A 26,182-nucleotide genomic window follows, 5' to 3' on the forward strand; every position below is an offset into this window, starting at 1 on the left:
GCTGACCCACTATCAGTCAGAAAAGCAGGCCCAGCCTGCCATGTTGGTTAGCACCTGGACCCCACTCCCATGCAGACTGGACTGGACAAAACTACTTGACCAGAGGCAATGTTTAGGCCATGTCAAAGCTGGTCTCCCCTAAACTGAAGCTACCAACAAGCGGCTTTTACTAACTAAAATCTGGAGACGGGAGGAAGCAGGTGGATCTAGTGTCAGCGCTGGTATTACTGATTTTGGTGTGTTCTAGACCTGGGCAAGTGGTCACACCCCCAATCTTATTGAACAGCCACAGCTCTTTTGTGAAGGAGATACTGCTATTGTTCCCACTTTACAGATGGACAACACTCAACAGGACGGGTGACTTGCTTCAGATCACACAAACAGAAAATGTACCAAGCCCCTGAGGGAAAGCTGAGGACACAGGGAGCCAGCTGTGCTTCTGGGATCTGACCCAAGGCCCCAAGGCTGGCTCCTCTGACAGGCTCCTCTGCTGGGGTCCCTTCTCTAGTGATGTCTTGAACACCCTCCCTTTGATCTGATTCCCAGGGAGAGGCAAGCTGCTGCTGCTGCTGCTGCTGCTGCTGCTGCTGCTGCTTGCAGCCAAGGGGAAGAGCCTGGAAGGCCTCTTTGGATAGGCCTGAGCCCCTGGTGGCTGGTCCCAGGCATCCCACACCCCAGCCATTTACCAGCTCCTTAGAGGTTTTTGACACTTCTTTGTGGTCATGCCATCATTTACCTGGGTGTTTAGCTTAAACAGACGTGCAACTCTGACTTAAAATCCCGCCCCTGTCCCCTGTATAGCCAGTGGCATTGTGTGCTGACCACACTCAGAGGACTCCTGGGCTGTCCCATGGTGTGAAGGATAGGACAAGAAACCCTGTTACCTAATGCACAACTTCTAAGCTGACGATGACTGCTGCTCGGCAAACTGCATCTGAAGTCTCCAACTAACATCTTGAATGAGAAAAGGAAAATCATTTTAGCCTCCGTGGTGGTTCTTTCCACCCTTCAGACCGACCATGTCCTCTTAGCCTTTCAGTGCATCCCTCAGCATACTGCAAGGGAGGGGCTTTCTAGCCTGGATGACTGGCCCTGCCAGTCTTGGTTCTATAAATGAAGTAGTATTTAGGAGCCCAGTGTTAGAATCTCTCCCCAGGTCCCAAGCTACCCACTGGTTCCTTTTTAAATTTTGCTTTCAAATATACATCATAATATTGCTGCTCAAATAAGTATGTCTTTGGACAAATTAAACAACATTAGCTAGTGTAAATAACAGATGAACTCTTTTACTTACTAACTTAAGGAATTGCATACAATCAGGTGGCATGTTCCACCTTATCAATCACACAGGAAGAGCTGATCTGCAATGGATTTGCAGCTACAAATTCATAGGAAGCTTAAGAAGGTGACATGCCCATCAGCCTGTTGGCTTAAAACAGTTTCTGAAACTGCTGAATAATTCCATTCAAAGGTGAATTGTTCCTCTAACTGGATTCTCACAAGTTTTTCCCCATGTAATACACTTCTGAAGATGTTCTAATAGTTGAAGCTGATTCAAATCAAATTCTTCCCTGGAAGTAGCCAAAAAAAGCATGATAATGTCCCACAAAAAGGAGGGCATGTCTTACACATTAAGACACAATACCAACATATCATTGTTACCAACATATCAAGAAGGATCATGCTTCGTCAGTGATACAACCAAAGCAGCAAAATGAACATACTAAGACCAGCACACACCTTTTCCCCCAAAGCGGAGTGAGCTGCTTTTCCTCTGGGCTCTGGCACAATCCCGAACAGCTTTCCTCTGGTGTGTGCCTCGTGGCACTGCTGTACTTGTACATGGATGCTCACCTAGCCGCCTATAGCAGGTACTGGGCACCAGAAGCATTTGCTGAGTGGACACATTTCACTAAGTACTCAACATAGCCACACATCCATTGCCCCACCATGACCCTAGGCTTCCCTGTGTTTCTTCACTGTCCATGCAGTTTTCTCTGCCAGGTCTCGTGTTCCATCTCCCCAGTCCCGTGTGAAGCTGCTAAAGGCCCAGCAGTCTTATGAAGGCTGCCCTGGTGGTGACATTTACTTTCCACTCTGTAACTGGGTGACCTCTTCATCTCTCACCTCACAGCACTATGGAAGAAGCAGTGTAAAAAGAAAGCTGTACACAGAACTTGTCACGAGGATAATGACTTATCTGAACATCATAGAAGGTATTTTAATTTTTTAAAATCATCTCATTCTCTTGCTTCAAGGCTAATAGCCTGGGAGCGAATGGCTGCCTTCATCTCTGATGGCGGAACTTCTATCCAACACTCAGCACAGGCTGACTGTGAGTGTATCTGTGAGTGTATCTTCAAAGCTTCTAGTTTTTCAGTGTAAAGTTGGTAAAAGCCATTTCTGAGGTGAGATAAAGAATTTGGGGCTCAGCTGAGTGTTAAGAGTTTCTGCTTGCCCGAAGTAGAAGTCTGTACTGCAAATGACACCATCGAGATAGCACAAAGTCCCACAGAACTAAGGACAAGGTGACAGAGACCCACACTGTTTTAGTCAGCTCTTTCTCCGCTGTGACCAAAGGACTCAACCAGAACAATTGTAGAGGAGGAAAGTTTTATTTGAGGGCTCACAGTTTCAGAGGTCTTAGTCTATAGGAAGCTGGCTCCATTCCTTGGGACGTGGTGGAGCAGCTCACATGGTGATCAGGAAGCAGAGAGAGGGATCTCTATTTGCCAGATACAAATATATACCCCAAAGCCACGGCCCCAACGCCCACCTCCTCCAGTTACCACTCAGTCAATCCCATCAGAGGATTAATTCACTGATTGGGTTAAGGTTCTCACAACCCAATCATTTCTTCTCTGAACTTTCCTGCACTGCCTGACACGTGAGCTTTTGGGGGGACACCTCACATCCAAACCATAACAGGCACCCAGAGCAGAGGCCTTGGCTGTGTGGAGGGATGAGCACCACTACTGGCCACACCCTCAGGCCTCCCATATTTCCAACCATCTTTGGTCTCATTTATTTTTTCTGTCCTCAAAATTCTCTTCTGAGGCCTCCTATCAAAGTCACAAGGCCCTATCTTCCCAACTTTCTTCTTAAATTCCCCTTCCTGCAACAGAAATTTCTGACACCACCCCTGCTAAAGATAACACTATAAGTTCTGGTTTTCAGCAGAGGTGGTTTTGCTAGCCAGAGTTGGTTCACCAGCAGTGAACAGGGCTGACCACCTAGTGACAGCATCTAAAATAGCGACACTGGGTTCATTCTGAACTGAATGAAATGCACGAATGAAATATCAGCTGAACAGGAGAAGACCTGAATGAGGCCCTGGTGAGCAAGTTGAGAGGTGACTGAGTAGTGCCATTTACCTGCATTCCTATACTGTGGTGTCCTTGCAGACAAGAGCCTGCCCTCCCACAGGGTTGGGAAAGCTGAGAGGGCATACCCTATAACAAGGACTGGGAAAATAGACTTCTAGCCACGTCTTAAATCCAAACTCACGACTGCAGCCTTTCAGTACTGAACTACCTGGGCAATAGCACAGGCTACCATTACAGCATTCACTTGAGAAAGGTTGTGCTGCCCGACTCAGTTACTGACATGTGCCCCCACTTTGTTTTTTTTTTAAGTTTGTTATTTTTCTTTTTTCTTTTTTTTTATTGGTTGTTCAAAACATTACAAAGCTCTTGACATATCATATTTCATACATTAGATTCAAGTGGGTTATGAACTCCCATTTTTACCCCAAATACAGATTGCAGAATCACATCGGTTACACATCCACATTTTTACATGATGCCATATTAGTGACTGTTGTTGTGCGCCCACTTTGAATGCTATGCTTTTCCTTTTGTTTTGGTGCTGGGGATGGAACCCAGGGGTGCTTTGCCAGTGAGTCACATCCCTAGCCCTTTTCATTTTTTTAAATCTTGAGACAGTGTCTTGCTAGGTTTCTTCGGGCTTTGCTAAGTTGCCCAGGGTGGCCTTAAACCAGCAATCCTCCTGCTTCAGACCCGAGTCGCTGGGATGCAGCCATCGCATAAGGCTTTTGCTTCCTTTTATTTTTTTCGAACAGGTAACATGTTTGTGTGATTCAAACATGCATATATGCACACACCCATGGTGCAAACCATTCTACACCACCACCCACCAGGTGTTGCTGAGAGTGTCCTTCACATCCATGGAAAGATAACGCGTGTGTTCTTAGCCCAACCTCCCCTTGTGTAATGACAACAGTGGCACACTACCCCACTGTTTTGTCTTGCTATCCGTCCACTAATGGCTCTCTGCTGTTTTCCTTTTATCAGTTCATAAAGGGCTGCTGCTTTTCTCGTTACTTCATTTGAACCCTTTTCCAGGATTTTTCTCTTCCCCTGGCCAAACCCATCCCCAGCACATGCTCCAGCAGGCTGAATCCCATCTCCACAGATATATCCTGGGACCACTGATTAGCTTATCAAACTCGAGCAGAGGAGGACGTCTGGGCTGTCCCCTCTGTGCCTCTCAAAGCACCTACAGCACTCTTGACAACTCCAGCACTTGCGCAGAGGGCAAGCACCACACTGCTGCTATCTAAACACTAGCCTGGTGAGCGCTGTCCAGCTGGTAGGCCTTAGGCCAAAGGTTAAAACTCAGTTCTACTTTTTGTGCTAGGTATGTTCCATGAAGCTCTCCTTCCTTTGAAATAAACTCGGTTAACTAAAAGTTTTTAGTCTGAATTCCACCCTCACGTAACACAACAAAAGGCTGCAGGGCTGCTACATGACCAACACAGGACATACATGGTACCTAGAGCAGGGGATGAGGAGGATTCTGCAGAGCTTTGCTAAAACCAGGAACATGATTCTTTTTTACTACAATGTAAACATTATCTCATTGTATACACTGAGGAATATTTCTGCTTTACTACTGTTGCCCCTTGGATGACTAAACCAAAACACCCAGTTTTCAGAGGTGGGGGGAAGCTTCTCTGGGGCTGGGGTTTTGGCTCAGTGGTGGAGCACGTGCCTAGCCTGTGAGGCACTGGGTTCAATTCTCAGGACCACATAAAAATAAATAAAGGTATTGTGTCCATCTATAACTAAACATAAAAATAATTTAAAAAAGAATACCTCTCTGTTCTACTCAAGAGCTCCAAACTCTATCACTACCAAGAGAAAGTATATCTAATTTTTTTTTACCAGATTCTAAAAACTACTCATCGAGCATCTTTACCAGTATAAAATTCACGTTCAACACTGAAATACTCTCGCCAGGTCTGTTTAAAATGCAGCTGGAAGGTGAACCTCCCAGGATGTGCGAGACTGTGGACTCAAGAGGTAGGTAAGTTGTGAGCCTGTACCCTTCCAACAGGAGCTCCATGCCAGGCCATGGTGCAGCTAGACAATTTAAGGCCTGGTGAATTAACTTCACCCATAGCCACAAACCCCCAAGGAAGAGGCTTACCTTCATGACCCAGAATCTGCATCTCTTGTTTTTCTAGATGACACCATAAGATCAACTAACCTGGTTTCAGTGGCACTGCACTCTACACCACTGTACAGAGTGCAGAAAGCGCCACGGAGATGGGTCTCTGTGATAAAGGAACCTGCAAGAGCAGCTTCCCAGGCCCATCCAGAGCAGCGCAGGCCCAAAATCTGAGTCAGAAAACCCAAGTGATCCTTGGTCTCTGTCACCAACTCCTCTGGGTCCTCAGGCAAGTTGGGGAACCTCTCTGCTTTAGTTTCCACAGCTGTAAAAGTGGGACTAATAATACCTGTTTACTACCTCACAGGAAAGAGGGCGGTGGTTAATGAACAGTTGTAAGGAGCTTTGAAGATTAAAAAGGTTCCTGGGTGCTAATGACAAACAATAATAGCCTATCTATTCTCATCTGGGAGCTGCCGAAAGCATGTGGAACTGCTCCCAGTAAACTTTTTTTCTTATACAATCTTGAAAAACTCTGGAAGAGATGAACGTTGGTGTCCTGATAAAAGGAAAGACGCAGCTCTGGTGGCTGCACTGGAGCTGCCTGGGCTCTGCAGCAGGGATAACTGGGTAAATATTTACCCAGGCGGCATGTCTAGTTACTATGGACGCCTCAGCTGAGGCTATTAACTTGGCTGATAAGTCCCTGTTTCCTGCCAAAGAACTCTTCCCAGAACATGCTTCTTAAACTTCCCTTTATTTTATTTTTTTCACATTTAAATGTGAAGTGGAATGTTAAAAATCACTCAGGGAGCTTCATGTGTGGCTCACCTTCACTCTGGCCCTCCTCTTTTTTAAGAAACAAAGAGTGAAAAGGCTCAAATCCGCAAAGGCTTGGGTTGGCCAAACAAGCTGCAGGCCCGGCTGGGCAAGCTGGTATCTGGCTTTACACAAACCCTTGTGTGCCCATACCCAAGCACCCCACCAAAAGTTACTTTCCAATGTAGGTAAGCAGGACAATCTGTGGTAATGATTCCAACTCACACAAACATAAAATGCAAAAATATATATTGAAAGCTGACAATTAAATGAGGCATAAAATTTAGAAGTAAAATGCAAGATTCAGATCACCAATATTGTGTTTTAACAACAACAACAACAACAAAGCCTAAAACTGTCTTTACAAAAAAGGGTTGGTTTCAACACCTGATAGATGGCCTCATCTAGGAAATAAAGAGATAAAAGAATGGAGTTCTTAATAAAGGAAGTAGGGGGCTGGGTTTTTGGCTCAGTGGCAGAGTGCTTGCCTAACATGTGTGAGGCACTAGGTTCAATCCTCAGCACCACATATAAAAAAATAAATAATAAATGTACATCAACAACTAAATATATATATATATATATATATATATATATATACACACACACACATAAAGAAAGAAAGTAGGGAGGAGAGTAAGCTAAATAAAAAATTTCAGAATATAAAATTAACTTTGGCTTAAAGTATGAATTTAACTGTTGTTTAATAGTAATGACAAGCCTAGTAAATGCCATTTGTGATTTAAAGAAAAAGGATATCTGAACGTTAAGATTCTTAAAACAACAACAACAACAAACCCCTGCCCATTGGATAGTCTACTGGCAGGACATTTCTTTTACATAATGAGCGAATAAAAAAAGAAATCTCTTCATTTTCATTTTGTGTTTCTTATTCTTGGGAATATCAGACTGAAATGTGAATCGAAGTTCCTTTCTTTTAACTTCCTTGAAAATAAGGAATTAAATGCATTTCTGACGAGAACACAGTTCCGTGGCGGTTCAGCGAGGTGCATCTACCTAACCGTGGACCCCATTACACTGCTGGGTCTGTAACCAGGATCCAGCAGTTCTGGATTCCTGTATGATTTGAGCTGCTAATTCTAGAAAGGATGTGTATGTGGGGAAGGGTCTCTGATGAGCAAGACCTCAAAGTTTCCAACACCTAATAAAGGTCAAGGGTTAAAAGGGTAAGCGATGTTCTCTAAATTAAAATGCTTCCTCAGGACCAGGTCTGAAGAACAGGGGAATAAAAACCCACATTTCCGACAGTCTGATGAGGCCTCCATTCTAAAATCAGGCAAGGCAAGGTTTTGCTCTGGCCTTGCCATTTTTGACACCTGTAAAATGAGTGCAGAGCAGAGTGCTGTGTTTGCTGGCTGTGGGAGGTGAGTGTTGGTGACAGCTCCAAGGATGGTCACAGGCACTTGCCTCCCCTTCTAGACACGTACCTAGTCTGAAAACCAAATGCACAGAAAGGTGCAGAAGACCACACCAAAAACCACACCAAAACGTCCATGCCACATATGTACACACAGCACGAGACAGGATAATAAGATGTGAGACAGGATAATAAGATGTAACACAGCTCAGGGCAACAGCTGACCATTGAAGAGAGCTTTCAACAAACAAGAAAAATTGTTTTGTCAAATTTTTTCCCCTTAAGAAATAAAGAGAAACCACTCTCTATGTACTATCTGTGAATGAATACGTTACTTATGCAGATAAACGGAGATGCTCTAGGGTGGGGACAAGGTACCTCTGGGATAGCACACAGCAAACTCCAAATAGTCATTGTGAAATATGGGGAATGTGGGGGACAATCTGCAGGATCAGCAGATCAGGGAGAATTTTAGTTTCAGACGTAATTAAGAAAAAAAAAATAAAAAAGGTTACACTTACTTTATTAATTGATTGATTAAAAATTTGAAAAGAGAAAGGGAAACCAACTAAAGGCAGGAGAGGTTGCAGGTTGGCTGGCCCCGGATGCTTGCTGTTACCTGGATGGCCCTAGAAACACATTTACAAGGCTGGCTGGTGACTGGGTTCATGTTGTTGTTCCTACTTTTTTTTTTTTTTTTTTTAATAATTTTTTTAGTGTTGACAGACCTTTATTTCATTCATTTATTTTTATGTGGTGCTGAGGATGGAACCCAGTGCCTCACACATGCTAGGCAAGTGCTCTATCACTCAGCCCCAGCCCCAGCCCCTACTTGGTTTTTTTTTTTTTTTGAGAAGGAAGAGAGAAAACACAGAGGTTTGGCACACACAGGGTCAGGGGGCACTTCCAGATCATGCTAGAGTTCCTAGGCCTGGCATTTTCAATTTTTGTGGTGTCAGGGCCTATTTACACTCTTAGAAAGTGTGAGGACCCAAAAGAGCTTTACTTACATAGGTTATAGCCAGTAATACTGACTATAACAGGGAATTTAAAAAAAATATTTACGTATTAACCCATTTAAAATAGCAATCAGTCCATTTCATGTTAAATAACATCTTTATGAAAGTTATTTTAAAAAATCAGGGAGAAAAATGGCACTGTTTTGCATTTTGGTATACATCTTTCACCTCTGACTCAACAGATGACAGGTAGCTTTGCCCATCTGAGCCTGTATTCAAGGTACCATGATACATTGTTTTGGCTGAAGTATATGGGAAATCAAAAAAGCTCAAACCAATCCAGGCTCACAGAGATGTTTCTGAAAAAGGGAGTACTTCAATGGCCTTCTAAAAAAGTTTTGATATTCTCTGATCCTACACCAAAGTTCAACAATTGATAGCTTTTTAAAGATAAGTTACAATGTGGTATGTGAAACCATACTGAATTGTTCAATTATGTTAAAATCCAGTGGTGTGTCTCACACTTTGAACAGCCCTCTTCCTGTGTGTGTTATGTGGCTTCATTTATCCTAGTCGCTGGAAACACAGTGGTGTGCTAAGTTATTGGACCTTCCACCATATGTAGGAAAGTCCCTTTGCTAGCAATACCACCAATCCCAGCAGGAGTGAGATTAGCACTGGGAGCTGAACTGGTGATTTCAGGCTCCACCCTGGACAGCCTCAGGTCTGACGGTGTGTGCAGGGCAGAATGGCTGCCCTTGGACACCACGGCCCTCATGAAGGAACCGTTTTACCCCTGCTGCCTTGGAACCCAGCAGTGTGGAATCTCTGTGACGATAGCCTTGGCCTTGCAGACCCCTGAAAGCAGCTCAGCAACTGAAGATCCATAGGCCACCCTGGAGGTGCTCTTCTGTGTGGACTGAGGGCACCCCCAGAGTCTGAGTTCTGCGGAAGTGGCTATCAAATGTTCTTGGCCTACTACCCAGGCCACGAGGTTGGAAAAACTCCATCGCTAGCTGTCCATGTCCACAAAGTGCCTCCAAACACACAGGTACAGCCCTTCCCCAGGTCTTCCTTCAAGCCTACCAAGAGTGAAAGGCGGGGAAAGTAGAGAAGAATTAGGCTTGCTCCCTAGAGTGACACATCACTAATCTCATCATTTTACAAATTAAAATACCATGATCAGAACACATTGCTTATGAATAACACAACAGACAAAAATTCAGCTGTATGATAAAAAAAGTTGCCATATGTCAAAGAAGAGGCCAAAAACTCCCTAATCCAACAGTGTTAATAGCTCAAATTTGATTGGAAATATCACTATACTAAATTTTGTTAAGAAATTATTATTTTTAGTTGTAGATGGACACAATACCTTCATTTTATTTGTTTTTATTTTTATGTGGTGCCAGGGATCAAACCCAGTGCTTCACACATACTATGCAAGTGCTCTACCACCTCACCCCCACCACTATACTAAAATTTCAAGGGTTATAGCTCAGATCTATCTAATTAAAAAAAAAAAAAAAACAGCACTAGCCAGGTGCTGTGGTACATGCCTACAGTTCCAGCCACTATGGAGGCTGAGGCAGGAAGACTACTTGTGCCCAGGAGTTCAAGGACGGCCTGAATAACACACTGAGACCCCATGATGGTGGGAACAAATCAGGAATTCGGCAGAGTTTAATGCAATGAGGTCTGACACAACATGACGAGCCTTTGGAAAGTCAAGTGGCTAAAAGTAGCAGAGAGCAACATCTGCATTTATAGCGACTAAAGGGAAGGACACATTGAAGTCACACTGTTTATGATTAGTCACAGATGCTTTTCTGGCTTTTAAACATAAACCTCCTTATGCTGAACTCTCTCCAGGGGTTAACAGTGTCCGTACCAAGTCATTACTTTCCTCTGGACAGAAAGATGGACGGGGACCAGTGAGTAACTCGGGGCAGAGGCCATGGAGGTGGCGCCTGGATTCATCTGGGCAGCTGATTTCACACCCTCTAGAGTATAGAAGACACTAACTGCTTTCAGTGGCAAAATGCCAACTAGACTGCAAGAGATGAAAAGGCTCCGGAAATGAGAGACAGATAGATGGACGGATGAGCTTCAAGATGAACAAATATAGGTAATACAGCTGTAGAAAATTAAAACAGACTGTGGTTAAACTGCTGAGCTCTGAAGTACCACATGTGACCTACAAAAGGGGTCACCATGGCCACCACTAACACTTGAACTGTCTTATAACACTCCAGACGCCATTTTAAGCAACTTACCCGTATTTATTTACTTAACCTCACAGACTCCAAAGAGGTAGGCTGTATTCATTTCTAGGTACAGAGAGGGCCTCATTTTCCCACCACGGCTCAGCTAGTCAGTAGCAAGAGGGTGTGGGGTGGGGTCTAACTCTGGTGAGGCTCCAGACCTCATTCTTACCCTTGACCACTAACCATGAGCATCTCAACTTCAGAGGAACCTTGGTTTTCTCTCCCAGTGTGCCTTACTCTTAAGACCAGTAAAAATTCCAGTGAACAGCAAACAAAGTGAACATCCCAAACACCTGTGATATGACAGGGCTGGCCATCCATGGGGCTATGAGTCAGTGACGGGGGCAAAATCTCCACCACACAAGACTGCTGCTCACTGAAACAGCTTCCAAACTACTGCATTTGATTTGCACATTTTTGTGTTAAGCAGAACCTTCTTAAAGATATTTCCCTCAAACACTGATCCATGTAGAAGCTGAGTGAACACTGGTGTATCTCCTTCCCTAGAAGCAACAACTGTTGCCACATTATTCTTTCCGGTCTGAGTCTGTTACAGAGAACAAGACACCTCACATTCCCCAACAACTAGAAGCTCCTTAAAAACCACACCACCTGCACTGCACCTGGGCAAGCACAGCACTCCCACAGCAGCCAGTGTCACTCTGTACTTAGCTCTCCCCAAATGTTCCGAAATGTCTTCTATAGGTTCGATTTTGTGTTTTTTATTACAAGGATCTGATCTAGACTTACTTGTTGTATTTCACTGTCTTATCACTTCAGTCTTTATTTTTAAACTAGAGGGTTTTGATTTATAAATAGTTCAAGGACCTAAAATAAAATCAGACCTTAATTTGCTGTGGTAGGATGTCCACACAACTATGCACTTGAGCCAATGTCTTTATAAGATTAAAAAGAAAATAATTTTTTAAAAAAGCATATTAGTGACATAAAACTACCCTGCTAAAGTTCTCCATATGTCAACCTTCCCCTGGGCCAGAGAGAGGAGGTCTAGTCTCAGTAAGGCCAGGCAGGAATGGGCAGCATCTCCTGAGCTTGGTAGGTCCTTCCCACGACCAGGTAGTTGGCCAAGAAATACACTGGATAGTTATTGTCTTAGTGAGTATTCAAAGAGATAACTTTTTTCTTTTCAATGCACTGACAATGACTTAGAAACCATGCTCAATGCCCCATGAGAGAGGTGGAACCCAAATGACTGTCTTTAGGATGCTCACGATTTTCTAAAGAAGAAAACAGCCAGAAAGTAATGCCTGGTAGACCTGGGAAGTGAAGTGGGATGGCGGAGAAGAAGGAGCTTCCACACACCAAGAATGACACCTGCAAGCCCAGGTGCCAAGCTCCAGACACTCCAAGGTATACTGCACTCTGAGGAGAGCAGTGCAAACCAAGAGGCGCCTATGGTAGAGACTTTCCCACCTCCCCACACTGAAAACTACCCTGGAGCAGAGGGGGGATGGGAGCTGTGCTGAGCTCAGACTGTGCCAGGCTCTCAACATTCTGTGTGGCCCTGGGCAAGGGGCTCTCCTTTTTCTTCCAGGAAAACAAAAACAGCAACAAAAATCATAAACAATGCCTCACAGTGCTGGGCAGATTCAAGGAGAGGACAGACAGAAGGAACTCTGGCCCAGCACACTGAAGGTGCTCAATCGATGCTCTCCTCCCTCCAGGACAATCACCAGTAGCAGCTTCTGGGGCAGTAGTCCTTTACTGAGGATCTCAGGCTGGGTGACTCTGGGGAGAAGACACACCTGAATTTGTCCTGCTCATCCTGCACACAGGAGCGAGTACATTGGTGCTCACAAAAGCTTGCTGGGATTGGCCAAATGCTACAGGATGAACAAGTTACAATCACATCTGACACAAGCAACCGGAAGCAGGATGTGCCCCAAACCAGATCTGAGTTTCCATTTGTCCTCTTCCTAGATTTAAAAACTTGACTAATAACTTGTATCTTTCTCTACATGATTTAACACATCTCAGTGAAGAAGTTCTAGGCAGCAGCTTCTACTATAAAGAAACCCCATGAGTAGATGTTACGCCCAAGTTCAAGGGCAAGACTAATTATCAAAAGGTGTGCACTTTACACAACCACCTCCCAGAGGGCTGTCTGTTACTAAGGTTACCTTCCACCCCAGGGACATTAAAAAAAAAAAACACCTTTGTATACAGGCTCACCCGTGTTCAGGTGTATAGGTGTGTTTCTGAACAGTTACTTCACAGACAACTAACTGCAGCTACACAGTAATTAGGCATCTATGAAGTTGGGATCTTGAGTTGAGACACTCTTCAGAGAGAAAGAATCACTCACTGCTTTGCTCTTCTTTTGAAGGGTCTTTTGTTTTTGTCATTCAAATATTTCTCCTTCTTAATTTTGGTAACATGGGTAACAGGTTGCACGCTCACCAGTGCTTACTGATGGTGCCATGCAACCTGCGTATCATTCAGCAACCTGCGTATCATTATTGTTAACGCTGAGTAAGTCATGAGATTCAGTGTGGCAGGAAATGAAAACCAGGGTTTGGCTTCTTCACGTGCTTCCTGTGTGTCTTTCTGAGAAAGGTGAAGACCACTGGGCTGGCAACTCAGCATGTACTTGTGAGAAACCACAGGTTCCCCTGAGTAGACGTCCACTTCCAGAAGTATCTTCCTCAAAAAGAATGATTTGCTCTCCAGGTTCCACAGGGTTTGCAAAGCCTCCCCCACGGACTAGGACAGGTGAGAGCAGTCCCTGGAGGCCCGGACAGAGGCCAGCTGGAAGAGATGCCGGGCTTCTCATGGTTTCCCTGGCCACTAACCTTGTTCTGGCCTGGCTCTCACTGCCTTAAACCTAGCTCTTGAATGGGTGGGAGGAGGAAATGGCCACCAAATCCCAGCCCACCTCCACCTGGCCTGGCCATCAAGGGCAGGAGAGGCAGTACTGGGAACCTCCAGGAAACAGGCTTTACTGGTCTTCACAGGCAACCAAAAATCAAGGATTAGCCTAGAACAGGGTTAGTTGCCTGAGGCCCAGGGGCCGAATCCAGCCTGCCTCCTGTTTCTGTAAATAAAACTTTATTGGACCATAGACATGCCTATTCCTTTACTGTCTATGGCTGCGTTTGCTCACACAGCCAAAAATATCTACAATCTGGCCCTTTTCCGAAAATGTTTGCCAATTCCAGTCTAGAACTGTGCGGTTCAATACAGTAACCACTAGACACATTTTAAATTTAAGATAACTAAAATTAAGTTAAAAATCCAGCTTCTTGGCTCAACAGTCACATGTGGCCAGTGGCTAAGGCAAAAGAGAGCACAGAGAACATTCCCACCACTGCAGGCAGTTTTCTTGGGCAGTGCTGGAAGTATAGGATCTAAGTCATCAAACTAAATTTACAGTCATCAAGTTCTGGGTCACTCTCTCTCCTTAGAAAGGTCTGCACTGAGTTAAAATATATCCCTTTCACACTTGAACTCCTAGGATATGCTTATTCACTACAATGAACACAAGCTTCAGACTATTTGGTATACAATAACTGTAAACCAACAAGAACTACAAGTCATCAGGTGGTCATTTTTACTTACTTGTTAACGGCCTTCCATCCCCAGTGAACTGTAAACTCTGTGAAAGCTGGGCCATTATGCTTGCTTGTATTCCAAGTTAGGACCCTGCCCAGCACACACGATAGATATTGACACACATACAGTATTGGTAAAATGAATAAGAAATGAACCCGGGTGCAAAACCATCCTGTGAAAAGAGGCTGCTGAACTGAACAGGTGATATGGCAGTGGGTAAATACACCTCTGTAACCCTGCAGCAGATGTTCTACAAACAGCTCGAATTTCTACTTAAAGTAAGTTTAAAAAAAAAAAAGATTCCAAACAAAAAAGCCATCAGGGTTTTGATTTTGGGCCCACCATGTAAGGGCCAGCCGTGAGACCTTGGGTAAGTTATTTTCCATTCTGAGTGAGCTACCCGCCTCCTCCCTAAATGGGATGGATGAGCAAACAGATAACTCAGCACCAAACCCTCTCCTGTGCTGCCTTCTTCCCAGCTCCCTGCTCCCTCCAGAGCACCCTGCCCAGGGGGAGTTCCTCCTGTGCCCTTTCCCCATGGCTGGGTCTCTCCCACAGAACCATAAACTCCTCTGGGGCAGGGGCTATATCCTAGTCACTTTTGGCACACAGCAGCTGCTAATCAAAGGTTCAACTAAGAGTCTAAGAGCTCAATAAATAAAACACATTTTTGAAACCTAGTATTAACAAGCTTGCTCTAAGAAGTTCTTAGGGGGGCTGGGGTTGTGGCTCATCAGTACAGCGCTCGCCTAGCATATGCAAGGCCCTGGGTTAGATCCTCAGCACCACATAAAAGTAAATAAATAAAATAAAAGTATTGTGTTCAACTAAAACTAAAAAATAAATTAAAAAAAAAAGAAGTTCTTAGGAGTAAATAATCAAGCATTCTTTGAGTTTTAAAATTAGAAATACCCTCACTGTTTGAATTAGTAGTTAGTCTAAAGGTTGCTCTGTAAAAAGTCAAGTCTTTTTCAAGTTCATACACTTCACTGGTTTCCCTGCTGCAATTACACAGTGAACAGCCACAGGGAAAAATCCAAACTGGGCAAATGAGATCTTGGAATTAACAGCAAACAAGGTCTTGGAATTAACAATAGCAGCAGTGGTGGTTTAACAAATAAAATCAAATGATTCTATTTCAGAATAAATTCATAATTCAAAAGGTAACGAGTACATTAGGTATCTAATAAAAATCAGAAGACCCACAAACGAAAAATCTTAATTTTATATGCAATCAATTTTTTTTTCTTTTTAACTGCTAACTATTCAGTATTTAAGGTCAAACTGAAATCCAAACAATTTACATTTTGCTCTTGACCACTTGGGTTCTGCAGCTAGAACACCTAATGCTAACTGTAGTCATCCTGTTTCTTGGCTGGCTGCACAGCCAAACAATAAATTCATAGCTGACTCTAAAATATTTGGTTATAGTGAAAGCTGATTTCCACCAGCTCTGTCAAAGAGGGTTTGGGGAGAAAAGCAACATGCATTTCATTCTAGCAGGCTGGGTGTTCACGTGCTTCTATCTTCCTGGGTACACCCTAGGACCTGAAAAATCCTGCCCAGCATTTTAGTCACAGGGATTGTTAGTCACCTAGAGATCCTGCACCCACCCTTCCTTCACACAGGTCCTTAAGGAGATTTTGATAGTGAAAACTGTTTTGTATGAGGGAAAAGCTGTGATCTTATATTTAAAAAGTGATCTGGTGAGGCTTAACACCATTTTCTCTTTCACCCAGTTACGAGCAAAATTTACATAACAAATATCTTAAAATGCCAACTAAGTATGTACTACCCTGGTAACAATTCAACACGAGTAACAGGAACTGCATTTTTAAGCTAACTCTAAACCCCAAATATGTACCAACTGTAAAAAGGCAAACTGCGATTATTAAAATAATGATGTCTGCACACCCTAGAAACTTGTTGCCATCTTAAATTTAAACACCAAATGGCAACACACAGCCTATATGCATGCTGAATAGTTTGTAATACTCCATAAAAATGCTAACATCTTAAAAATTACAACCCCCAACAGATTTCAGATTTCAAAGCATGAGCACATTTCTTTTAAAAACGCTCTATGGCAAGAATGATAGTCCTTCTAAAGGAAGCTCTTTTCTGATCAATTCTGCATATTTTCAGATTGCAATTTATCTTTAATTTTTAGATATGTCCCCGGCAAAGCCTTTGCAGTATTAAGCAACACCAATGTAACAGAAACTCTGCGTACCGACAGCAACTTGGCCCGGCTTGGCCGGGCCCGCCTCTCCTTCCTACCCCCACCCAATACCTTCCCCGGGCAGTGACTTCACATCCTTTGACATCAGCACAGCTTCGAAAGGGGGATGGGAGAGAGAGCTGAAAGCAGAAAAACCAGCTTTGAACTATGCATGCAAGGCCTCTCTCGAGCGGCAGATTCTGTAAGTAGTTTGTAAAATGCCAAATGGCAGTGACACACCCCATCTGCTCCCGTGAAGCCTGCAGCAAAGTGGAGTGAATTCTGCTGAAGGGACTTCCTGCTTTTCCTATCTGAAGCACAATAGCCATTTATTAACTACCCACGGAAGGTTCCGGTCAGTGGAACACACAATAACTCACCTCGAATGTGGAGAAGGGCCACGGGCTGGAAAGGCCCATTGGAGCTGGCCGCATCCACCACCATCCCGCTGCCCGCCTTATTACATGTCAACATCTAGACTCCTGCGGGGAAGGCAGTGTACTCCTAGGGCAAGAAACCAGCCTCCATTTTAGTTTAAAAAAAAGACAAACTGAAGCTCTCTGCAGCTGGAGGGAACTGGCTGGCTAGTGATGTCAGCAGGCACGGAGCTCGCTGATTGGCTGGAAGCTGCAACTTAAAATGACACTGAAAAAAAAAAAAACCTGCAAATGGAAAGAGCGTTCTGCTTGGCTGTCAGTGTGCACTGAGAGCCTGGGCATTTTCCGGCTTTCTGCAGTCTTCATTTCTCAGTAACTTTCAGGCAGAAAACCCACCTCTCCGGGGACAGACTGGAGGCCACAATCCCCAGCCAGACTGTAAACAAATGATTCTGAGAGAGAGAGAAAAAAAGGTGTGTGCATAGGAGGTGTTCTGTGGGAACTTTACATTTTGGCATTTCCCTGATACCCCAAATTCAGCGGCACTTTATGTCCCCCGTCCATCTTCTCCTTTCTAGTTGTACTTTCACATGTACATCCTATGTATCATGACAGCCAGCCGGTGATTTAAAGCCAATGGCTATTTAAATATTACATAATTCCAATTCATTAGTCCAGACTCTTGTTCAACTTCCGCTACCACCAAGTGGGCAAGTTATGAATTTATAATCCCCAAACACTGGTTTTCCCTGAGACCTAGTTGTTTCCCCACCCTCTGAAAAACATAGATTGAAAAACTATATGAAAAATGAAGGCTGCTTTGTATTCAATAGCTAGAAAGTGCTACAAATTAAAGTCCTTATTCCACATGGTTGTGGGAGCTAAAACAGACATAAAATGTGTGCTTTCTTTTTTTTTAATATTTACTTTGTAGTTGTAGGTGGACACAATACCTTTATTCATTTATTTTTATGTGGTGCTGAGGATCAAACCCAGGGCCTCACACGTGCGAGGCGAACGCTCTACCGCTGAGCCACAATCCCAGCCCCTGTGGTGCTTTCTTCTGGAGCTTAAAGATGTCAACATATCAGATTCTTTTATTTAGGTTTTAGATATTTTGTTTAGATTAAAAATTGATATTTCACTAACTTTTGATGGGAGATTATTAAAAGCAACATTCAGATCCTAGTTTCCTGTCTTCAGACAAAGTTAATGAAAAAGTTGCTCCAAGAAGAAAGGTCACTCTGACCTGGAGTGCTTGGAGGTGGCAGGGAGACGACTCCTACAGAGAGAAGAGCTGACACCAGTGCCAAATGAAAACGAATAAACCTAGAAAAACCTCTTCAGCAGAGCAGAAGCTATCTCCTCACTTCTTTGTACAAACAAGAAAGTTTTCCTTTGTATCATTTCCCACACAATCCCCACCTCACCCATTTGCTCCACCTGTGAATAAGAACCAAAAAGCCCCGTAACTCCAAAACACAATTTGCAGCAAAAGAAACATGTGCTGCTGCTGGGTGGCCATGACACCTGTGGGCCTGGATGCCACACACCTCAGCAGATGAGTGTACCACTGCACCCATTTGGAGGTACTTTCCTGGTCTTCCCTGCAGTAAGAGGGTAGATGCAACCGTGCCAACAGCTGTGTGATGGTCAGAAAAGCAGTGACCAGAATCCTATCCACCCCTTCTCCCCAGGGCTGAGAACTGCAGGACTCCATGGCAGGTCCAACAGCTTCCAGTGGGCCTGAGCCCCAAGAGCAGACACCACCCCAAGGCTGTCTCCCTATGAGTGCACACTGCTGGCCTCACGCCTGCCCTGGCAACAATGCTACCTGAGCAGCAGACGCGGTTAAACAAAAAGACCAAGCCTCGAGTCAGGTGACCTGAACTCAGATTCTGTCTGTCCAAGTGTCTCCAAGGACCTCTCCCCTGCCCGGGGCTTCGAGAAGAGGACCACCACCAGCCCTCAGTGCTGAGGTACTGCTGCACTCACTTCCACTCAGTGCCACCTCCCCTCCCCAGGAGCCACACCAGGGAACTCATGGGGAACAGGGTACTCAGGGGCTTGGGAAGGATCAGAAGCCCGTGCTTACTGCAGTCTGCACTTTCAACAGGACGAGACCTCCAGCCAGATTCAACACTCATGTGAGATAGTCTGGGGAGATGCGCCTGTGCCAGAGACGCCAGGAGCATCAGCGAGAAGCACATGGTGGACAGAAAAGGAAGACACTTTTTCATGTATTTTTCCTAATGATCTAAGATCAAAGGATCTCAACTTTATTAGTGATTCCCCTCCACACTCTTTAAAAACCTTATGCATATAAAGTAGTTCTTTAAAGACTGAGATCAAGAAATTATTGATAAAACAAAATATAGATAAGAAATAATGACTTGAACAAACAAGGCATATTTCTGATTTGGAAACATAAATACTATAAATATGCTAATGTCAATTTTTTCCTAAAATGGCAGATTAATGGCATTTAATGGTAGTTTATCCTGAGTTGCTGGGATTACGGGTATACAACATTTGTACCTGACTGCAACTTCAGATAATGATTTCAGAAAATATTTGGAAATATGTTTCAAGATTTTTTTTGTTTAAGTAGTAAACTTTTGTTTTACTTCTTGGAATTCATTCTAGAAATGTAATAACCATGAATGAGTACCACATTTTAAAAAAATGTATATTTAAAAAATATAGTATTTTTTTAAAAAATACCTATTTTTGAAATTATGCTAAAATAAAGCACATGATATAAAATTTACCATCCAAACTGCTTTTTAGGAGTACAGTTCAGTGGCATTAATTACATTCATGTCCTTGTTTCAATTCTTTTGGGGACACAGCTAGGAGGAACTGTTGGATCACATGGTATACCCTTTTTTTTATTTCTGAAGAACTGTCATGCTGTTATCCCAGTGGCTGTCCACTGCACACCCCACACCAGTGCATACCCAAGAACACATCCGGGCCCCTGCACATCCTCAGAGCACTCACGCCTTTGCACAGTACCCTCTCCTCGGGGTGCGCACTGAGCTGCAGTCCCGAACTACAAGTCATGCTGAGCTCCTCTGCACAGGCAAGCTGACCATTTGTGTATTTCTCTGGAGAAATGTTTGCTTAAGTTTATTACACATTATTAAAACCAAGACTTTTTGGTTGCTGTTGAGTAGTAAGAGTTGTTTGTCTGGACATTAATCGCTTCTCAGATACAGCACTTACAGAAACCTCCTCATTCTGTAGGCTGCCTTTCGCCTTGCTGACTGTGTCCTTCAGTGCTGTTTTAATCAGATGCAGTCCAGTTTACTTGTTTTTACTTCTGTTGTGTACCACTTCTGGTGTCATACTCAGGAAACCACAGCCAAATCTAATGTCATGAAGTTTAATAGTTTTAGCTCTTAACATCCAGGATTTGATTCATTCTGAGTTCATTTTTGTATACGGTGTTAGGTAAGGGTCTAACTAACACCAGACTTTTTCATGTGGATATCCAGGTTTCTAGAGTCATCTGTTAAGTCTGTCTTTTCCTCACTGAATAGTCTTACCACATATGCACAAGCTCTGTTCTATACCATTCATCTATATATGTCTGTTTTGGTGGCAATACCACACTAGTCTTGATTACTGTAGCTTTGTTTTAAGTTTTTAAATGAGGAATGGTGAGTCCTCCAACTTTTTCTACTTCTGGAAAAAACTACATTGGGATTCTTAATTTTATTTTAGTTGTAGATGGACACAACATCTTCCTATCTTCCTCTCTCTCTCTCTCTCCGCTTTTATATAGTATTGAGGATCAAACCCAGTGCCTCACACATGTTAGGCCAGCGCTCTACCACTGAGCCCCAGCCCCAGCCCAACACTGGGATTCTTACAGGTACTACAACTGACTCTCCAGATCACTTTGGGAAATACTGACATCTTAACAACATTAGGTATTCCAGTCTATGAACACAAGATGCCGTTCCATTTATGGGTTTCATTAATTTCTTTCAGGAGCATTTGTAATTTGGAGAGAATAAGCCTTTCAATTCCTTGATAAGTATTTCATTTATTTATTTACTTGGTACACTGAACCCAGGAGCACTCTACTGAGCTCACCCCCTACTCCTTTTTATTTTATTTTGGGACAGGCTCTTGCTAAATTGCCCAGGGTGGCCTGGAAGTTGCAATCCTCCTGTCTCAGCCTCCCAAATCACTGGAATTACAAGCATGCACCACCATGCCTGGCTTAAATATTTTATTCTTTTTGAGAGTATTACATTCTACTCATGGTTCCAAAATAATGGAAACTACCTTAAGGTCAAAAGGATTACCCCACATACTCTGTAAAATTTTATGCATCCATCAAAAATACTTATACAGGGGCTGGGGCTGTAGCTCAGTGGTAAAGCACTTGCCTCGCATGAGTGAGACATTGGGTAGCACCACAAAAAATAAATAAAGATATTGTATATCTAACTACAACTAAAAAAATATTTAAAAAATACTTACACATTTATAAAACTGAAATATAAGTGAAAAAGTCAGAGAATGATTTTTCATAAATAGTATGATCAGAAAATAATCTCAAAATATTAACAATGGTCATCACTGAATGGTAGAGTTATAGATGCCTTTTCTTTTAGAAACTCCCTGTGTTTATTAACACTGTAGAAAACTACATTATTATTTTAATGAGATATAAAAGTAACAATTTTTAAAAGGAGACATATATTAAGTTATAGCAGAAAGAATCTTTAATGCAGTTTCCCCTTAAATGTCAGGCTAAGAACAGGGAAAGGATGGTGATAGGAACCCAAGAAGTCTGATACAAAGATTTTATTATGATGATAAATGAGATCATGGGTGCAAAAAAACCCATAAAACTTTGTTGAAATCAGGCATAAAAAATTTAAATAACAGATAAGGATGATGACTCTTTGTCTCAAAGACTCAATTATGAACTGCCTGAGTTTCTCACCATGAGTTTGTCACCTTTGCATGGAGTCTGGGTTCATCTAAGTGGTCAAGGTTCAAGTGGTCTCTGGAGTGAAGCTCTCTGCCCTGATGAAACAAGTACTGGCAAATGCAACCCAGAGGGGCTCATAATACAGCCATGTCACTCACTCTAGGACATGTTTTGACACCTTCCTGGGAGGGACTGGACAGAGGGAAAAGATCAGCATGGGGCAAGAGACTGCCCTGAAGAACCCCGCTGGTTCTGTCTTCACCTGAAAAGGGATATACCTGATTCCTCATGTTGTTAAGAGGGCTCACATCATACAGGGAGTAGACTCCCTTGCTGGGTAGGAGCAGAGAGTATAGGACCCAGGCGGGATGCCACTAAATGCAGCCCCAGCCAGCACAGGCCAAATGCAGGAAGCAGTGTGCATTACCTCACTCTAAAAACCTCATTGCCCATCAACAGCATTTTGGAAAGACCCCTGGTTGCAGTGCACAGATATCACTGAGCCACGCAAGGCACCTCCACTTAGGGTAATCCCTTTGGGCAATCTTCCTTTTATTTCCTGCTAGGTTCAGCAAGAGTTCCAGCCACAGGTTTTCTCTCTTGGCTTAGACGCTGGACAGTCTCTGGCACCAGGGGGTTCCTGTCAGTGTACTGAATCATCTCCTGAACAGTTACTTTCCACGCCCCTGAAACAGACCCTGTTCCACTCTGGTGCCAGGAGTGGACACCTCTAATCGTCACCTTGACCAGCCCCATCCGCCTGTTAGGCTGGCCTCCCACGATGCTTCCATAACCCTCCTGGCTGCAACTACACCAGGAAGAGCTCAAAAGGCAAGGCTGGTGGCTGGCTCAGCACGGTGCACCTTCCGCTAGGAAACTGGCAAGAAGACCTGGGCTCTCAATGCACCCTCCAGCAAACGCCGAATGTGGAAAATCTGCACAATATGACAGCTTAGCTCTGAAAAGGAATTACCTTTTATTTTCTCATCCCTCCACCACTGTTTTCTTCTCTGTTTAAAAACAAACTGTCTGTAAATACATCCCACTGATTTTATTTCTAGGTAGTATTTCTGAATAAAACTTTCATTTCTAAATTCAGCCAAAGGTTTTCTTTTTATCTCCCCAAGCCCATTTGTAGGCAAATTACATACGCTCACATCTTAGTAGATAAGTTTTACAGTAATTAACAGATTTTTTTTGAGCCTAGAGATCTGTGACACTATAGCCATAATGCAGAGGCATTGGGCTGGCCAGCACTATTTTTTAAACAAAACCCCAAAACCAAAAAACTGGAAACCACACAAGCATAGATTGTTGGGTAAGAAATCTAACCTAAAAAATTTGGCTTCACTTGCAGTTTAAAATAGACCTTTTCCTTAGACAGATCAAAGGTACCTAACATTCAGCTGTGCTCAAAGGCTGCCAGGGAACTTCTGCTTGCCAACAGCAAGGACAAAGGGACAGGCACTGGCTGCCCTGTTGATCTAAGTCCTGTGAGTAATTAGAAAGCCACGGCTGAGCTCACCCACAGGGAAGCTCAGCACAGCTAGGTGGAGGAGCTGCGAAGACCTCACCCTGGCTCCTGGGTGAAGCCTGGGCTCGATCACTGCTCACCACTCCCTGCACTGGGCTGGAAGCCTTGCAGGAAGGTAAGAGCTCTCAGCGCTCCTTGTTCTGACAGCACAGGAAGCCCCCATGCAGTAGATGAAGTCCGTTTATGTCAAAGACTATCATACCAATTTTTTTTTTTTTAATTGGCCCATACCCTTGCCAAACCTACAGTAGGTCAACGGAGCGATAAACCTCGTTTTCCAAGAAGAAGCCTGAGGTGGAGTGATGTGAAGGAAGCGGTGAGTTCAGGCTAGGTTTAGCCGCCCTGAGAGGTGATGCCACAGCAGTCTCTGTGAAAACTGCAAGGATAGGGAGAGGACAGGCAGTGTGGCTGCACTGTTCCCTGGATTCTTGGCAGATGTGGTCATGGATACCACAGACACAGGTACTATGGCCCCTGCCCTTGGTGACAGCACTGACAGCAGCTAACATGGAGAGTGGAGTAGCATGTCGGAGTGTCCTGAGCCCAAGCATCCATCAAGGGATTGATGGATGAACAAAATGTAGTAAGTCTGCAACATGGAATGCCACAGCCTTAGAAAGGAACTGAACCTTTAGTACATGCTGCCACACGGACAGTGTTCAACCAAAGGTCTGCAAAGGCCCCAGCATTTTCCCAATCCCAGAGAACTCAACAGAGAGAGTATGGCCATTTTATTCCTCAGGTGCTCCCCAGGGCAGCAGGCTAGGGCAACATGGAAGGCAGCCCATGCCCGCAAGCAGGGGGTGTAGGTACAGGACAGGCTGAGCCACTGCTCTTACGGTTTCTTCATGTTGTACCAGGACAGTCCTTTTAATTCACAGCCACAGCTTTTCTGCTTTGATTCCATCTAAACACTGGAGGGGAGGAGGTAGCCCACTTTCCTCTTCCTCACCCAGGATACCACGCTCTGTGAAGCTCTTCCTACTCACCACCAGGAAGGACGAGCCCTCCTAGGAACTGAGGAGAGTTAAACCCCAGCAAGAGGGTCTGGAGAAGGTTGTGCTAAGTCAATTAAGGTAGAAGGACAGATAAGACTCCACTTACATGAGGTCTCTGGAGTTGTCAAGCTCTAGAGATAGAAAGTAGAGTGCAGGCTTCCAGGGGGTCGGGAGGAAGGGGAACATCCTGTGTCATGGGGGCAGTTTCTATGGGGTCTGATGAAAAAGTCTTGGTTGCAGATCTATAGCACAGTAAATGTATCTGATGCCCTGAGAGATACAACTATGAATGGTTAAACTGATAAATAATATGCTATGCATATTTCATCACAACTGAAAAAAGAAGATAAGGCAGGCTTGAGCCAAGGCAGTTCAGGGGACACTGGGAGCAGAAGCAGCAGGGTACAGACTCTGGGGAGGGTGGAGCATCAACAGGGAGCCAGATCTCCAGCTGGAGGGAATGGACAGAGAGAGAAATGCCCAAGGAAGTGTGTATGTGTTGATAAGCTGAATTTCAGGTACTGGGGAGGAAGCCTGAGAGCGGCATGGAAGGCCGAAGCTCAATACTTATGTGAAATGTGTGAATGCAGCTGGAAGTTAGAGACCAAAACCCTGGGGTTTCACCCAGAGAGGTCTGAGGCTGACACCTGAGTGACTCAATGGGGCATTTGTGGCTCAAGGGGCATGGAGAGGACAGCACTTGCAGCATGAGTCTGGGCTGGATGAGGGATTGGCCTGTCACATAGGCAGCTAGCTCTCAATTACTTACAAGCACAGTACCGGCTGTACCTCTGCTGCCTAGATGCTGACCAAGGACTGCCATGACTCTGTGATGCCTGGAGGGCTAGGGGCATCTGGTTATCATCCAGCTCCTCTTCAGCTCTGACCAACACAGATGGTCAAATATTTGCTCTGATCTGGGACCTGCCTCACCAAGCATAGGGACTGTGGGTAACCAAAAGAAGGCACCATGTCAAAGACACGATGAAAGAAAGTACTCATCAGAGCAGAGTCTTCCTGTTTGGCCCTTTCTAGGCTGACCAGAGCAAGTCAGCAGTCTGGTAAATTTCTCACACCCCATTCTTAGTTTCTTCAACTAAGAGGCAAGAGGCTAAGCCCTCTGTAAATATATGCATAATTCATTTTTAAGCAGTAAAAACATGCATTGTTATGGCAAAACTTTTAACTGTATTGAAAAGAAACTGCTCTGAATGAGGTGAAATATTGTATTTTGATGAAAGCAGAGCAGGATATATAAAACGTTAACTGCCACTCAAAAGCCAAACTGGGAAAACCAAGCACATTCTCCTACAACATCGCGAGGACTGCTTTCACGGAAGGCCAGAACCTCAGGGTCTCCTGTGCCAGGGTCTCCAGGTAACTGAAAATTACAGCCCACATCATTCCATTATAACTTTGGCTTCTTCCTGGCCTTTTGTTTCTAAAACAAGGAGAATGTCCTCAAGAAACATGATTAGTTTACTGTACCCGTAAGTCACTTTAAAAAATTGATCTCTTCAGTTAACATTTAACACTTCTACCTTTCAAACTAAATATACCAAATGATGGGATCGATTTAGAGAAATCTTTCAGTGAATAGGTCTGAAGACCATACTCAACCTGTTACCAAAAACTAAAACACAAAATACCGTCTTTCACCTAGCAAATGACCAAAGCCTCCGACTTATCA

The 26,182-nt window shown here is 43.9% G+C and overlaps 1 protein-coding gene across 11 annotated transcripts in view; it reads right to left on the reverse strand.

Annotated features, from left to right (window-relative positions):
* The window catches only part of Ppp2r5c (protein phosphatase 2 regulatory subunit B'gamma), a 140,452-nt gene that overhangs the window by 80,400 nt on the left and 33,870 nt on the right, over positions 1-26,182 (reverse strand). For 3 of the 11 annotated variants that reach the window (XM_071607532.1, XM_027946732.2, XM_027946728.2), the window contains exon 1: positions 17,010-17,212. The exons of 6 other annotated variants lie outside the window; for them this stretch is intronic. In XM_071607532.1, the coding sequence (XP_071463633.1) occupies positions 17,010-17,103 (94 nt within the window). In that variant the 5' untranslated portion in view covers positions 17,104-17,212. Of the gene's footprint in view, positions 1-17,009; positions 17,213-26,182 lie in introns of those variants that run through there. 2 more of the 11 variants (XM_071607534.1, XM_027946730.2) reach the window with 2 other exon arrangements.

The sequence above is a fragment of the Marmota flaviventris genome, chromosome 2 (genome assembly GCF_047511675.1).
Source record: "Marmota flaviventris isolate mMarFla1 chromosome 2, mMarFla1.hap1, whole genome shotgun sequence".
NCBI lineage: Eukaryota > Metazoa > Chordata > Mammalia > Rodentia > Sciuridae > Marmota > Marmota flaviventris.